Source organism: Sturnira hondurensis, unplaced genomic scaffold (assembly GCF_014824575.4).
Source record: "Sturnira hondurensis isolate 20B ecotype Veracruz unplaced genomic scaffold, ASM1482457v3 Scaffold0009322, whole genome shotgun sequence".
Classification (NCBI taxonomy): domain Eukaryota; kingdom Metazoa; phylum Chordata; class Mammalia; order Chiroptera; family Phyllostomidae; genus Sturnira; species Sturnira hondurensis.
In genome coordinates, this window is record NW_028081953.1 from 86,878 (window position 1) to 102,852 (window position 15,975).

The 15,975-nt window shown below is 45.6% G+C and overlaps 1 protein-coding gene across 1 annotated transcript in view; it reads left to right on the forward strand.

Moving 5' to 3' along the window:
• The window catches only part of LOC118994459 (carcinoembryonic antigen-related cell adhesion molecule 21-like), a 32,902-nt gene extending 17,161 nt beyond the window's left edge, over nucleotides 1–15,741 (forward strand). Inside the window, exons 2-3 of the mRNA XM_037057096.1 lie at nucleotides 14,000–14,353; nucleotides 15,461–15,741. Of these exons, the coding sequence (XP_036912991.1) occupies nucleotides 14,000–14,353; nucleotides 15,461–15,741 (635 nt within the window). The remainder of the gene's footprint in view (nucleotides 1–13,999; nucleotides 14,354–15,460) is intronic.
• The last annotated feature ends 234 nt before the right edge of the window (nucleotides 15,742–15,975 follow it).

A 15,975-nucleotide genomic window follows, 5' to 3' on the forward strand; every position in this document is an offset into this window, starting at 1 on the left:
CTTCCCCACCTTTGCCCAGTCTTGGATACCACATCTCAGGAAAAGAATAGCAGTTTGTGGCAGGCAGGTCTCCCATGGTTCCCAGCACCATCAGTTGTGCTGCTAGGATCTCTAGTCCTTAATCCAAAACCACATGCCACCTCCTCATGGCCCACCAGCAAGAGTCCTTTCACCCCTTTCCTTCCCACAACCTCTCTCCTGCACTCTTCCAAACTGCTAAGAGAGAGCTCTACATGATTGCTACATTATGCTTTCCTGCTTCCAAAAACACCGTGGTTAAGGGAGCCCCACAACTGCATGGTTTCCCCCCAAAACCACATGGTCCACATGCTTGGTTGCCCTACCTGGGTTTAAATCCCGGCGTGAATCTTCCTCTGCATTCCGGTTTCCGACTCTTCTCACAACCGGCCACACCTGCCAGCACTCTGGTGGTTTTCCATCTTTTCTCGGCTGCCATAGTAAGTATGGGCGGATGGAGTCCCCTGGTGCGTAGCAACAATTTCCGAGCTTTCACCCAGGTGCTGTAACCAGGGGCAGCTGCCTCTCAGTTATGAAGTCACTCCCATCGCCCCGGCTGAAAGCAGCAGTTATAGATATATAAAAATAACCATTTTTGCATATCAGGTATGAAGCTGGCCAACTGTTGACATGCAAAATAAGTCTCAATGGCCCTGCTCCATGTGTGCCAACCCCAGTTCAGACTTGTGGGGGTGAGGACTTTCTATATTTTTAATATTTCCTGGACACCCCGAGTTCTAGACCCCACTACAAACCCCTCTTCGGAGGGGCCCTGGCTGCATCCTGCTACCTGACCACTGTAACATTTACAGCCTTCACAAATCTTTCTGCAACTTTGGCAAACTTACTTATTCCTTTAGGAATAACTATTTTTAGAACAACTGACTTTCAATCTGTTCTTCTAAANGGCATGTGCCCTGACTGGGAATCAAACCAGCAACTCTTTGGTTTGCAGGTGGGCACTCAGTCCACTGAGCCACACCAGCCAGAGCTAGATACATATAATTTAAAGTCAGAGTTCTTTACATGAACCTTTCCAAAGATACATTTGCAAATGGCTAGAGTAAAACAATGACTATAAATAACAAAATTTACAATGACATAATTATAGATTTGTTCAACAAGCAATTGACAAAGACTTTGCATTTTGTAAGATGTAACCTTCCAAGATAGTAATATCTTGGTGAGTAATAATTACTATGAAATTACATAAAAGAATAATAGAAAGCCCATATGTTTAGATTAACACACACTGTCAATACAAATAAAGACCTAACAGTATGAAAGTTCTGCAGTGCGGCACAGAACGTGTTGTAAGTATGCACTGAGCATTGTGAGACCACCCTCCCAGAGTCACGCTGTCTGAAAGTGGACTCAGAAATGCCATGTATTGTCTGGTGACACTTGGCATCTGTCCTCCATTTCCTTCTATGTTTCCTCTCATATCAAATGGACTAAAATATTACAAACTACCTTTCCCCAATTCCTCCTGATTGAAAATCCAGATGTGAATCAAATTCAGCCTCTGAAGTGCACTTCTGTTTAACTCAGAAGCTGGAAGGGAGATGGAACCATTATTTCTGCTGCTGTGTTGACTGATGGGCGGGCTGTGGCAGACACAGCTTTATGTGAAGAAACAGGTGTTTGTTTACCTCTGGGTGGGGCTGTGGCTGTGCAACATTGAAACCAGACTCCGAGTGGCAGCTCCCTAACTTCCATTTCTGTAGCTATTCACTGATTTCACAAGCACCTAATTCTTTGTGTTAAAGGTGTTTCTGCACAAATGTTCACGGCAGGTTTACTTGTAACAGCCCCAAATTGGAAACAACACAAATGGCCACAAAGGGGTGAATTAATACACAAATTTAATGCATCCCTGGGTTGAGACAGAAAGAAAAGATTTTTTTAAAAAGAACTATGTCAAAATTTTGTTAAGTCAAGGAGCCAAACTCCACCTAAAATTACATGTTATATCATTCAAATTTTGGAAATTCTGAAAATAAAAATAAATCTATAGTGACAGAAAGCATGTGAGTGTTTTCTTCACACATGGTTGGAGTGGAGAGGGGCAGAATGAAGAGATTACAAGAGGTCATGAAGAGACTTTAAGAGTAAGGGACATTTTCATCATACTCATTGTAACAACCTCTCGGGTATATGCAACTGGAAAAACTTTATAGGTCATATACTATCTATATTTTAGGCTTATGATGTCCAACAGTAAGTAAATAAGTAGGTTCAAAGTCTATATACACATATAAAATATTGCAAAAATATAAGTTGAAAAGAAAATACAAAACTCAAAAAAATGCCTAACATGTTTTCTTCCCCATTTTTTCTTCTTGTCCACCAGGGGGCAGCAGAAGTACAGAAGCCTTTCTGGGGCACCACCCACTCCAACTCAGCAGCACCCACAGCCCCTCAGGGTCCAACTTCACCAGATCAATCATTACACAGTCTTCCTAACTCTTCAAGCTCCCCACAGTGGACTCCATCTGCTGCTCAATCCAGCACATCGTCAGCCTACCAATGGGCACTCCTCTGTAAGATGCTTCTTTTTTTTAACACCATCTGTTTTTCAAGGGGAAAATGGCCACTGACTCTTGATGTCTTGGCCACGAAGTCATTTTGTCAGCAGGGCTCTTAGGTATCCTGAGAGCAGCAGAGACTCGAGTGCATGCTGTGTACACACCAGAAGAGGTTTTTTTTTCATGTTCCCTCACTTGATTAGAACTAATTTTTTAAATCATAATTTACCAGAGAGCCCCTGTTACAAAGTAAACTCGATGAGTACAGGGCCCACATATGTCTTATTCTCTTTGGAGTTTCCAGGTCCCAACCAAGAACCTGACACATCACAGATGCTCAGTAAACACTCATTAAATTGATATAGAAGACCACACAATGGAAGGTTGTCACCCTTTGTGACATTTGAAGTCAAAGTAGGGTTCTTATACACACAAAGGCACTGGTATCAACATGAGAGTACAGCAGCACATGGTTGGGGACATCCCAGGCTCAGGCCTTTATTTCCTATACAGTCAGGAGGTAAGAAAAACCTCCTAACTGTGAAAGGTTGGACCACACTCTATTTCCAGAAAATCACAGCCGTCCACAGGCCCACCTTGTGAGTTATGTCTCATCACCCAGGACCTGTGTTTTTCCTGTTCTCCAAGACACCTGACTTGACAGAAACTCTGGATCCTCAACCCTTGGAAGAGTTACTGCCAGGGGAGGAAGGAGCAAACCCTGACCTTATAGGAATCAGCAGAAGAGTTTTCACTCCTAGAGTCCCCAGACTGGGACATGTGCCTGAACTTTCTGAAGACATGTCACCAGGTCATAATGTCCTCAGGAACAAAGGAAACTTCTTGTACAGGATGGGACAGGAAAACCCAGAATCTGCAGTAGCTTCTACCTCAGAGGGACTGAGGGTCCCATGGGAACCTCCCTACTCCTAACAGAAGGACACACAGGGTCTCCTGGCTGAGTCGTCATGTGGAGCTTCTCCAGCTTCTGGCCCTGAGAGGAGGCCTAGGTCAGATGACAGACAGGGACACATATGACTTTTATGAAATGCCCCAATGCTGTGATGAAGGGCACACAGCATATTTTGGGGATCAAGCCTCCTTGACAACACTCTCTCCCAAATGCCTCAGGAGAATGTTCCTCAGATCCTCCCTCTGAACCCTTGAAAACATAAAGCTCTGTCTGAAACAGCACATGCCCCTGGTGGGACAGTTCTCCTGGCACTGGACTCATAGCACTCTGGACAATGCCTGACCTGTCTCTGGGCTCACCCTGCACTGGTCAGCATCCCTGTGCAGCACCTGACATTGGCTGCAGGTCTACTCCTGACCTTTAGGGGGCAACATTGAGCCACAGAGAAAACACGCAGGAAATTCACACCTGAACCTGACTATGGCTAAGATGAATCAAGAGCCTGTTTTACCTCTCTTTCTTCCTTCAACAGACATTTTCTGGTCCTCCCTCAGGCCTGCTGTGTCCCACCTGCTACTTCTGGAGACTGTTAACAGAAGGTGTCTGTGCAGTAACCCTGACATGCTCAGGGGCCACATGGCATAACAAGCTCAGTGACCAAAACTAACTAATAGGACAAAACCCACTCTCTCAGGCCCTCTCTCCCAGAGCTGGCTGGACCCTATAAAGCATGCTGACCCTAATTGTTTTATGAGCCTTCATCCTCAGGACTAGAAAGTTACTGGAAGCGCCCTGAAGCTGCAGAGGCTCCGGGAACTTATGAAACAGGACCTGCTAGACCACAATGACCACTGGACCCTGCACCCAAACAAAACATCGGAACAAGCTGTAGCCCAAAACATCCAGCTCTGCAACCACCCCGATCACCCAATAGAAACTCTCAGCCCCAACCCCTCAGTGATGGTGCTGGAGCTGGTGCTGGTGCTGGTGCTGGTCTGGGTGCACATCTCTGGCCTTTTCCACTGGGAGAGTAAAATAAAACTTTTACTCTCTACACTTTCTTCTCTTTGTGAATTTTTCTCAGCCCACATCACTGACTGTTAGAGAACGGACCCATGGCTGGTGGGGTGTGTGCGGGGACAAGATACTGTTACTGAATAACACACCCTCTCCTGGGGTCCCCTGTTACGAGGTTTGCCTTGCCTGCCACCCTTAGGAATTATAGCCCTCAATGCCAGAGTTTGGTCAAAAGGAAAGGAACTATTTATTGAAAAGTTACACAGACTTAGAGTAATGACTTAACAATGTCTGCGTTAAAATGCCAAAGTTCCTTGAAATTCCTCAAAACACACACTATCCTTTCTGCCCCTCCCTTTGCCTGGTCTTGGATACCATATCTCAGAAAAAGAATAGAAGTCTGTGGCTCAGGCAGCCCCCCGGTCCTTCCCAGTAGTCCACACTCGGCTGGCAGGCCTCCTGTGGTTCCCAGCACCATCAGCTGTGTTGCCAGAATCTTCAGTCCTTAATCCAAAACCACATGCCACCTCCTCATGGCCCACCAGCAAGAGTCCTTTCACCCCTTTCCTTCCCACAACCTCTCTCCTGCACTCTTCCAAACTGCTAAGAGAGACCTCTACATGATTGCTACATTATGCTTTCCTGCTTCCAAAAACACCGTGGTTAAGGGAGCCCCACAACTGTATGGTTTCCCCCCAAAACCACATGGTCCACACGCTTGGTTGCCCTACCTGAGTTTAAATCCCTGCGTGAATCTTCCTCTGCATTCCGGTTTCCGACTCTTCTCACAACCGGCCACACCTGCCAGCACTCCGGTGGTTTTCCATCTTTTCTGGGCTGCCATAGTAAGTATGGGCGGATGGAGTCCCCTGGTGCGTAGCAACAATTTCCGAGCTTTCACGCAGGTGCTGTAACGAGGGGCAGCTACCTCCCAGTTATGAAGTCACTCCCATCGCCCTGGCTGAAAGCAGCAGTTATAGATACATAAAAATAACCATTTTTGCATATCAGGTATGAAGCTGGCCAACTGTTGACATGCAAAATAAGTCTCAATGGCCCTGCTCCATGTGTGTCAACCCCAGTTCAGACTTGTGGGGGTGAGGACTTTCTATATTTTTAATATTTCCTGGACACCCCGAGTTCTAGACCCCACTACAAACCCCTCTTCGGAGGGGCCCTGGCTGCATCCTGCTACCTGACCACTGTAACATTTACAGCCTTCACAAATCTTTCTGCAACTTTGGCAAACTTACTTATTCCTTTAGGAATAACTATTTTTAGAACAACTGACTTTCAATCTGTTCTTCTAAACTGCATCTTCATCCCTTACATCCCTTACATCCCTTACTGCCTTCTATTGTTAAAACCATACAATTTCTTCCCAATTTCATTTGAACTTTTAACTTTAGAAACCTCAATTTCCAATATTAGAATGTAACCAGCCAGCATTCCTTAGACTGACTTTCAAGAACATATTTAGAAACACGGTCTCCTCTGTTGGCAAACATAGTCTCACTGTCGAGAAACACAGCTCCCACAAAGCACACGCGTTTGTCGACAGCTGCAAATTGGTCCTATAGCTAAAATCAAGTAAACTTAAACTAAATTGATTTGCTCAGATATCGCTAAGGTTTTTCCCCCTTTAAATAATAATTTTTTCCTCAAAATTTGCCTGAACAAAAACTGCTGAGTCCGACCTTAAATTTGAGACAGGTCAGACATTGAGAAGGGAGCCTGGACCTGAATGATGCTCTCCCACCCAGCAGCCTCACGGAGAGGGAGCTGGGTGCCAGGCTTTGGGGGGTCCTAAAGGGACAGCCAGCTGGAACAGGGAGCGGCTGGGAGAAAGCCAGTCTTAGGTGGGACAGGAAGGAGAGGCCTGAGGAGGAGAAGTAGGGAGAACCCATGGAGGGGATGATAAAGAATTAGACAGAGGAGCAGGAGATCATCTTGGGTTTTAAAATATCATTCTCTACCCCCTGCATTGAGGGGCAGGCACCCTGCTGCTTTTGCAACCAGCAGTGAGGTTGATTAGCATGAATTACCCTATTTGTCCCAGGATTTAGCATCTCCCATGTCTAAATTGAGAATTCTCAATTGGGATTTATCTTTTTTTCCAATAATTGACTTTTGCTAAGGATGTTGCTATTCTTCAAGGGAATACCTCAACTTAGTGAGAAAAACTTAGAAATTGTAAGTAATACATATTTATATTCTCGAGATGATGACATTTGGATAAATTGAATGACCATAAATTAAATTAATTTAAAGAAAGAAGGAAATGTTTTCAGGAGCCATGGAATGATTTTCCAAAATTTTATTTGGACAGATAGAACATTTGCTATACACTTTACAAGCTAAAGTAGGATACATTATTTAGTAATTTTTTTACATTAGGAAATAATCTTTTAAAAAGCCAAATGTGTTAGCTCATGTACATATGAAAACTGTAGGTAATTGACTCGCTATAGATAGGATTGATTTCTTTTTTTTTTTAATGTTTATGTCCATGAAGGAAGGCAGAAACATTTTCTGCTTGGTGGGTAATGATGGGCTGATACTGGTGAGTTACAATGACTGAGAGACTCATTTCACTGGGCAAAGAGTGCAATTTGTTTTGAATGTTTTACCTCCTGTACAGTATTTTTATTGTGCCCATCACCCCAGTTCTCTAGATTGGTTAAGCATACAGACGGTACAATTAAAAAGGAATTGGGTGAGTGTTCAGAAGCTTTTAGTTTCCCTTGGCCAAGATCTCTCCCTACAGGGCTCCTCAAATGGATGTCTACTTCTTTTGGGAAACACACAGCTTTTCTCCTCACTAAATAGTCACTGATTACCTTATGAATACAGGGAAAGGGACATATAGATCAACCTTCCCAAAAACTACAATCTACCTTATATCATGAACTTACTAAATGAGCTATAGAAACCTATAAGGAGTTTTTTCAATCTATTGAGATTGGGCTTCCCAGCATTTGTGTTCAGTTTGATTCAAATGACCTCATTATAATTCTCTACAAGTTTAAACAATGTTTACGTTGACAGTGAAATTCCAGGCTCCCAAGCAGCCCTTGGTCTTCCTGGTGAACTGCCCTCCCCCTGTGACTCTGCATAGTCTGCCCAGGAGTGGCCTAAAATCAAGATAAAAGACATGCTTATCATCCTTATTATTAGAAAAATTTGAAGAGTTTTGGTCTCTCCATTCTAAGAATGAGGAAAGTAGTCCAAATACCTTTCTACAATGTCACACGAGAAACCTGAGTCTTCTCGAGGTGGCCACACACCCAGAGTCACAGCCTGCAGGTGGAGTAAGACATGCCATGTGTGGTCTGCGGGCACTTGGCATCTGTGCTCCATCCACCCCTCTCCATGTTTCCTCCTCTGTCAGGGACTGAACGGTTCAACACTGTCTTTCTTCAAGCCTGGTGGTTGAGATTCCAGATGTCAGTTAGACTCAGCCTCTGAGATGCACTTGTGTTTAATTCAGAAGCTGGAAGTGAGATGGAACCATTATTTCTGCTGCTGAGGTGACAGATGGGTGGGCTGTGGCCAACACAGGTTTATGTGGAGAACAGGTGTTGGTGTACGTCCGGGTGGGGCTGTGGCCCTGCGACCTTGAGACCAGACTCCCAGTGGCACCTCCTTCCCTTGCATTTCTCTAGCTCTTTAGTGGTTTTATAAACACTTAATTATTTGTGTTAAAGACCTTCTTGGCATAAATACTCAAGGCAGGTTTACTCATAAAAGCCCCAAATTAAGAACAACACTGATATCCATAAATAGGGAATGGAAAAATAAATTTGCTACATCTTTAAATGGGAATAGAGCGAACTGATAAAAAATAACTATTTCCAAATAATTGTGCTCAGTCAAAAAGTCCACCTTCACCTGTAGTTTTAAATTTTGAAAATTCTAAAAACTGCTGACTAATTTATAGTGACAGAAACCGGTGACGGTTTTTGGTTTTTAACACTGGGCAAGTGGGTGGGAAAGGGGAAAATGAAGAACTACAAAAGAGCCTGAGGAGACACAACAGTAAGGAAAGTGTTTGTCGTCTTCTTTGTGCCCACATCTCGGGTGCATCCATCTGGCAAAACCGAACAAGTTGGATTCCTCCTGAATGTTCAAGTTATTCTATGTCAGCTGTAACTCAACAGATATGTTGAAAATTATACATACACATATGAAATACTGCTAAAAGTATAAGTTCAGTAGGAAATTTTAGAAAATTCCTAACTGTAACAAGACTTTTCCTTGCACATTTTTCTGCTTGTCCATCAGTGAGAGGAGCCTCCCCCAAGGGGCTGATGATCTCACCACAGCAGCAACCACAGCTCAGCAGATTGACTCTCAGCACACCACTCAGCCCACAGGCCTTCTCACTCTCAAGCTCCCCACACTGGATTCTGTCAGCTTTTCCAACCAGCCAGGCATCCGCCCACCAAAGACCAGTGTAGCCCCTTACCATGCTCGGTCCTTCATTGGGCCAATGGCCACTCACACTTCAGTTCTCAGGCAAAAAGTCACTTTCTCAGAAGTGCCCTCTCTGACCCTCAGAACAACCTAGACTCAAGTACAAACTCTGGATGCACCAGAAAGTTTTATGCACTGACCTTCTTTGGTTTGTAATTAAATTTTTACTGCTGTGGTTTACCTGAAAGCCTGGCCCACTGTTACAAAATGAACTTCATAAGCACAAAGTTTTTATACATCTATATATATAGTTTGTGGAGATCCCCAGGCCCAGCCCAATGTCTGACACATCACAGATGCTCGGGAAACACCCATTAAATGAATAAGAGAAAGCACACAATGGAAGCCTGTCACCCTGTGTAACACTGAGGTAAGGGCATGTTCGTTATAGACATGAAGAAATTGAGGTCCACATGGGAGGAGGTCACCAAAGGCTCAAGATGTTTCAGGTTTGGACCTTTACCCCTTGTATCATCAGGAGAGAGAGCAGGGACCTCCTAAGTCTGATAGTTTGCATCCCCTTTATTCCCAGAAAACCACAGCCCTCCCTGTCCCCAACTTGTAAGTGACCTTGAGAAGTTGCATCCAGCCACAAGAAATGACTGGAACAGCAGCCTGTTCCTTCTTTTTTTCATAGAGACCTGACCTGGCACATTCTCTGGCGCCCTCTTCACCCCAGGTAGTGTTATTACCCAAGATGGACCGAGCACACCCTGACTTCAGAAACTCAGGGAATGACTCCCCATCCCCAAGGTCTTTGGTTGTGAGACATCTGCCTGTGGTCCCTGGAGACTTCTCTCCACCCCAGCTTGTCCTGTGGGTTCAGGGACACTTCCCATACAGCACGGGACAGAAGAACCCAGGATCTGTGGTTACCTTCATCTTAGAGGGGCCCAGGGTCCCGTGGGCCCTGCACTCCTGTAACAGAAGAACCCACAGGGTCCCCTGGTCAAGTCTCCACATGGAGCTGCTCCAGCTCCTGGGCCCTGCGGGGAGGCCTGGAGCAGGTGGCAGAGAGGGACACAGATGACTTGGATGCAACACTCCAATGTTGTGATGAGGGACCCACAGGGCATTGTGGGGATTGACACTTCATACCAGAATCCTTTCCCAAAAGTCTCAGGAGAGCTCTCACAGGGCCATTTTGTTTGCGCCTTGAGGACAGAGATCTTTTGAAAGAGCCCATTTCCCTAAGGAGAAGGTTCTCCTGACAATGGACTCAGAACATTCTGCACAGTGTCTGTCTTCTCACTGGGCTCACCCTGCCCCGGGATGGAGTCAGGGGGCCAGGGACCCATAGGGACAGAGCACCTTTCAGAGCCTGGTCAGCATTCCTGGTGCAGCCCTGACACTGGCTACATGTCTTCACCTTCCCTCCAAAGGCTGACTCTGAGCCTCACAGACAACACACAGCGAATTTACACATGAATATGGCTTTGGCTAAGGAGGTGGAGATTACATCTTTTTTTATCACATGATGTAAAAGGCCCTTTTAGGCCCCTCCCTCAAGCCCGTTCTCTCCCACTGCTCCTTCCAGTAACTGTTAACAACAAAGGGGCTGTGCAGTAAATGTGATAAGCTTGGTGAGCAAAAGTAACCACACAGGATGCTCTGATCAGAAATTCCTACCAGGGCGGATGATGATGGCGGATGGCTACATCCCAGGCATAGAGCTTTCAGTGAGCCCTGTCTTCTGTTCTTATGCATCTGAGATGATGTACCTCTTACAATATAGAGTAGTTCTCTTTATTAAACCATTGAAAGGCAGAGCTCTGGCACCAGAACAGGGACCACAGAGCTTCTCATGTGATCTGGCTTCTTGCCTACCCTGTCTATGTGCTGTGAAAGTTAATTATCTTGTTCCCACCATTGTAAAAACAAAAAGGTATATAGTTCTTCCTTTTTGCTTTTTATCCAGTTCTAGAGATTCCCCTGCTATGCTTTCTCTTACCTCCTAATTAATTTCAGGCAGCTCTTTTCATCTTTTACTTTGATTTTAATGTACATAGTAAGCTGCAAAACTGCCATTCTTAGCGGGATCTGAGATGTTGCTTCCAGGCATATGATGTAAGATTGGCTCACAAACACTTGATAAATGTGTGCATTTCTGACTTTGACAGGTTCAGCAGCCCTGCTCCCTCAGGGATCTCTCTTCCGCTCCCTACAGCAATGGCACCATGTGTGGGCAAGGCGAGGTGACCGTAAGAAAGCCTTGCAGGCAGAAACCTGAGGTTGTCCCAATACTCAGCGAAAACAAGTACAGGCTCCACCAGCAGACAGGGAAAGAAATAGTCTCCCTGAAACTGTCCCTTTGTGACCAGGAAGCCCCCAGACACCTGGCCTTTCACCAAAGTCCTGTTTTCAAGGACAAGCAGGACATGTCCCCAGTCACTGCAGGTCCATTTGAGGCCTCTGGTTTTGAGTCTTTGTCCCTGGAAACAAAAGTAGTCTGGTGACAACTTGAGATAAAAGAAAGGTTCTCTCTGCAATTATCATGAAGCTTGACTGACCCCTTCTCAACCCATCACCTCTGTGACCCTCCTGTTGGGAGGAAATAGAACCTTCTCAGAGCACCTGAGAACATGGGGAGACCCGGTGCCCAGCTGGGTTTCTGTGTCACAAACAGAAATAGCCCCCATTTTGGGGTCACTTGGGGCTCTCTGTGTGTTGCTGTCAGACCCAAGACCAAGACACAGCAGAGGCTGGGGTGAGCAGGTCATCGTCTCAGAACACATATGACTCCATCAGCCTTGCTATTGCCAATGAGATTTACATGCCGGTAAAATCAACCTCTCCTGAGGGTTTGTTAGTTGCAGAGTATTTGGTCCACTGCCAAGACAGAACCTCCAGTTTAATAGGATTTGGAGACTTGCCCTGCACATGAGAGAAGTGGAAGGGGTCTTCTCCATCCGTATCACAAGGTCTCATTCTAGTTGGGTATCCATGTTAGGTAGGCGGCTGCTGAAGCAGCATTTTTTTTTTCTTCTCCAATTTCTTTATTTATTTTTCAAGTACAGTTTTCTATCTATTACTCCCATCCCACCCCACCCCCCTTGCTCCCCCCTCCCTCCCATTTCCACCCTTCTCAGTTGTTGTCCATGTATCCTTTATATAGGTTCTTCTAAATCCCTCCCTTATTTACCCTGAAATTCCCTCCCCTCTCCCCTCTGGTCACTGTCAGCCTGTTCTCTATTTCAGTGTATTTGGTTATATTTTGTGAAGCAGCATTTAAGGTGTCACCTGGGTATGACAATATTTACAGAGTTTCATAGGTGATCTGATGCACAGCAGGGTTGACATCCCTGTGACAGGCTTTTCTGAAGCAGCCCAAGAACTCCTGCTCTGAAGGAAAAAGTCAAATGCGAAAGAGAGCGGGCTGAGGGAGTGGCTACTGCGTACCTCACAGGGAGCTGTGGGGAATGCGTGAAACCCAGTCACTCCAGGCCTGTGCTTTTCCAACACAGCATGTGAGTGTGTGCCTCTCTGTGTGTGTTTGAGTGTGTCCTGTGTGTGGTATTCAGAGGCTTTTAACAGTTCCCAAACACCAAAATATAGGGGGCCAGTAAGATGGTAAGAAAGGACAGAGTGGCAAAAATGAGGTCAGGGAGTGGGAGGGTCCTGGGCACAGACCCCACCCCCAGTCATATGACAAAAACCACAATCTTCCCCAGAATAAACTCAGTGCCCAGGTATATAACACAGCAGATTGCACCAGTCAGGACAGAGGTGCCTGTGAGCTTTACTGGACCTCAAGGTTTTCTCAAGGAGGGAGCCACAGAGAAGACAGCATACACCATGGGATCTTCTTCAGTCTCTTCCCACAGAAGACCTATCCACTGGGAAGGGCTCCTGCTGGTTGGTGAGTAGGAGACAATTCCTTGGGGTAGACTAAGGATCTGACACAGAGACTGGCTGGGGTCTGCTGAAGAGACCAGTGCTCTGAGAAATGACGGGAGGCTTCTGTCTGGACTCTCTCTGAGAGTAAAGAAAAAAAGGGCAGAGTCCAATGGAGAAGGAGGCTCAGCAAGAAGCAAATCTCATAATCTGGAAGTGGTGAGAGGCAGGAAAACCTCAATTGCTGTTCATTTCTTAAGTTATTCATCATATTGAATTATGAAAATTGATAATAATAATGATGATGATGATGATGATAATGATTTATGGCAGGAAATACCAAAAAAAATTAACCAGGCATGCTGGANCTGCTGAAGAGACCAGTGCTCTGAGAAATGACGGGAGGCTTCTGTCTGGACTCTCTCTGAGAGTAAAGAAAAAAAGGGCAGAGTCCAATGGAGAAGGAGGCTCAGCAAGAAGCAAATCTCATAATCTGGAAGTGGTGAGAGGCAGGAAAACCTCAATTGCTGTTCATTTCTTAAGTTATTCATCATATTGAATTATGAAAATTGATAATAGTAATAATGATGATGATGATAATGATTTATGGCAGGAAATACCAAAAAAAAATTAACCAGGCATGCTGGACATTGCCTTTACTACAGAAATAAGCAAATATACCGCAGAAGGTGCAGGACCCTGGGATCAGTCATTCACTCACCCTCAGGCATTTGCAGCTTGTTGCTGTCACTAAAGGTACAAAAACAATCAGAATAAGCCTCTGCTCACATGGAACTCACGATCTGTGGGAGAGTGAGGGACAAGGAATGACCTAGATGTTATGTCAGGCATCTACAAGCACCATGAGTGAAGCAGAGCAGAGGCAGGTCAGAAAATGAAGACAGAATCTTAGAGAAGGTTGTCAGCACAGGTATCTTTCAAGATGCCTCTGAGTGTCAGCAGGGGTCTGAGAGCAGTGAGGGGGTGAGCCACGCCAACACCTGGAGGAGAGTGTCTGAAACAGAAAAAAGTAACAGGTTCAGAAGATCTGAAGTAACCGTGGCCTGCCATTGACGTTCACCATTGGAAACACACTCATACGTACTCACAGACCAAGGCTGAGATAAGAGAGACCTTTTGGGGATCCAGGACTTTATCTTTCCCTCCCAATACATAGATCCAAACATTGATCAATGTCTTTCTTCTTTCCTAGTCTCACTCTTAAACTTCTGGAGCCCGCCCACCACTGCGCAGCTTGCTATTGTGTCGACCAACGTTGCCGAAGGGAAAAATGTGCGTCTGCGTCTCCGCAATGTACCTCCCAATTATACAGGCTTTGTTTGGTACAGGGGAGACGGGGCAAAGAAACAGCAGGCTATCGCGTCTTTTTTAATAAACCTAAGAATGTTCATAAATGAGGCTGCATACACCGGTCGAGAGAATGTCGTCTATGATGGGTCCTTGCTGATAAACAAGGTCACCATGAAGGATGCAGGCGTCTATACGGTAGTCGTCAACCTTCCAGGTTCAAAAAAAGAAATAGGATTCGGACGACTTAATGTGTACCGTGAGTGATTGCTCTCTGACTTCTGGGTGTCGGGTGGGATGAATTCTACTTCAAACACAGGACTGACACTCTGGTTTCCGCCTCCATGCCCCTCTGCATCACGCCCCAGGTTGGGATCTGGCATATTTAGTGCAGGACACCCCCAGTGGAGACAAACTCCCCAAGATCTCTGTTCCCTACCCAGTTTCCATCCCTGCAGATAGTCACTGCAGACAGAAGGACCAGTGTAATGAAAGTAACTTAGCAGAGAGAGACCAGTCTCAGTTCAGTCCCCAGAGCACCTTCCCAAGACCATGGCCAGGAGAAATGGCTTCAGGGCTTGGTCAGCTTCTGGTCTGAGGAGTCCTCGAAATTCTCACAGAGCTGAGGTCAGAAGCCCTTTTCTGAAAACCTGTCCCTGGAATCTTGACTCCTTAGACCCTGAGGAGCCTGTGTCAGGCAGTGCTTTAACTCCTAAGAAGGGCTGAGTGAGTAACAGTTTAATGGGTGCCTGAGTCACAAGGCTCCTGAGCCGGTCACCAACTACACCTCAGCCCCAAGAATCACATCTCGGCAGATGTGGAGTGTGGGCTTCCACTTGAGACTGTGTGTGGAGATAGCAGTTCGACAATTCTTTGGATATTGGCTGATAGTCCTGGGGGACTTAGAAGAAGTCAGAGAAAAGTAAGCATCCCCAGAAAGCAACTGAGGATACAATGTGCTTCTTAAGCTCTTCATTTGCTAGGTATTAACCCAGGGTATCTGATATCTCTTGGAGTTTATCAATAACAGATGCCTCTGATTTGAGCAGCTCTTCTGTCCTATGATTTAGATCAGATACTGTGAATATTTCATGGCAAACATAATGAAACATGGCGGCCAAGAATTCATTCTCCTTGAGAAGAAACTGAGAAACAGGGAGAGACAGTCCCTAAAGCAGAGTCCCACAGACCTGACATGTTGTTACCTGAACTTTGATAATTGTCCTTCTGCAAATGTCAGGACCACACTCTGGTGACCTTTACATAGCTCACTGTGGACTGTGAGTGGCTGAGATGTCTGAGGAAGCAGCATGGCTTCACATCCCAAGCCCACTCTCAATCAGTCATATTCTCTGTTTCTCCACAGAACCTGTGAGAAAGCCCACCCTCCTAGTCAGCGACCCCATAGTCACAGAGAATAAGGATGCCGTGGTCCTGACCTGCGACACAAATGCAGTCTCCACCCAGTGGTTGTTCAATGGCATGAATCTTCAGCTCTCGGAGAGAAGGAAGCTGTCCCAGGACCGCAGAAGCCTCACCATAGACCCCGTCCAGAGGGAGGACGCTGGGAATTACCAGTGTAAAGCCTCCAACCCCATCAGTTCTGCTGAGAGTTGGGTCCTTAGGCTGCATGTGCAACATGAGTGACCCTTCTCCCCTCCCCTTTGTGATCAAACTCTAAATAAAGCTTTTTGCATTATCATAATCGATTTGTTCTCAAGGTGAATATTTCTTAAAAGATTTGCATTGAGTCAATAAATACTTAAAAATGTGACTTGACCTTGTCAGGAATGTTGACTTACAGTCATATTTCAGACCAAATCCCACCTCTGGTTGGTTTCATTTGTACCATCTCCACAGTGGAGGTGACACCAAGTCCTT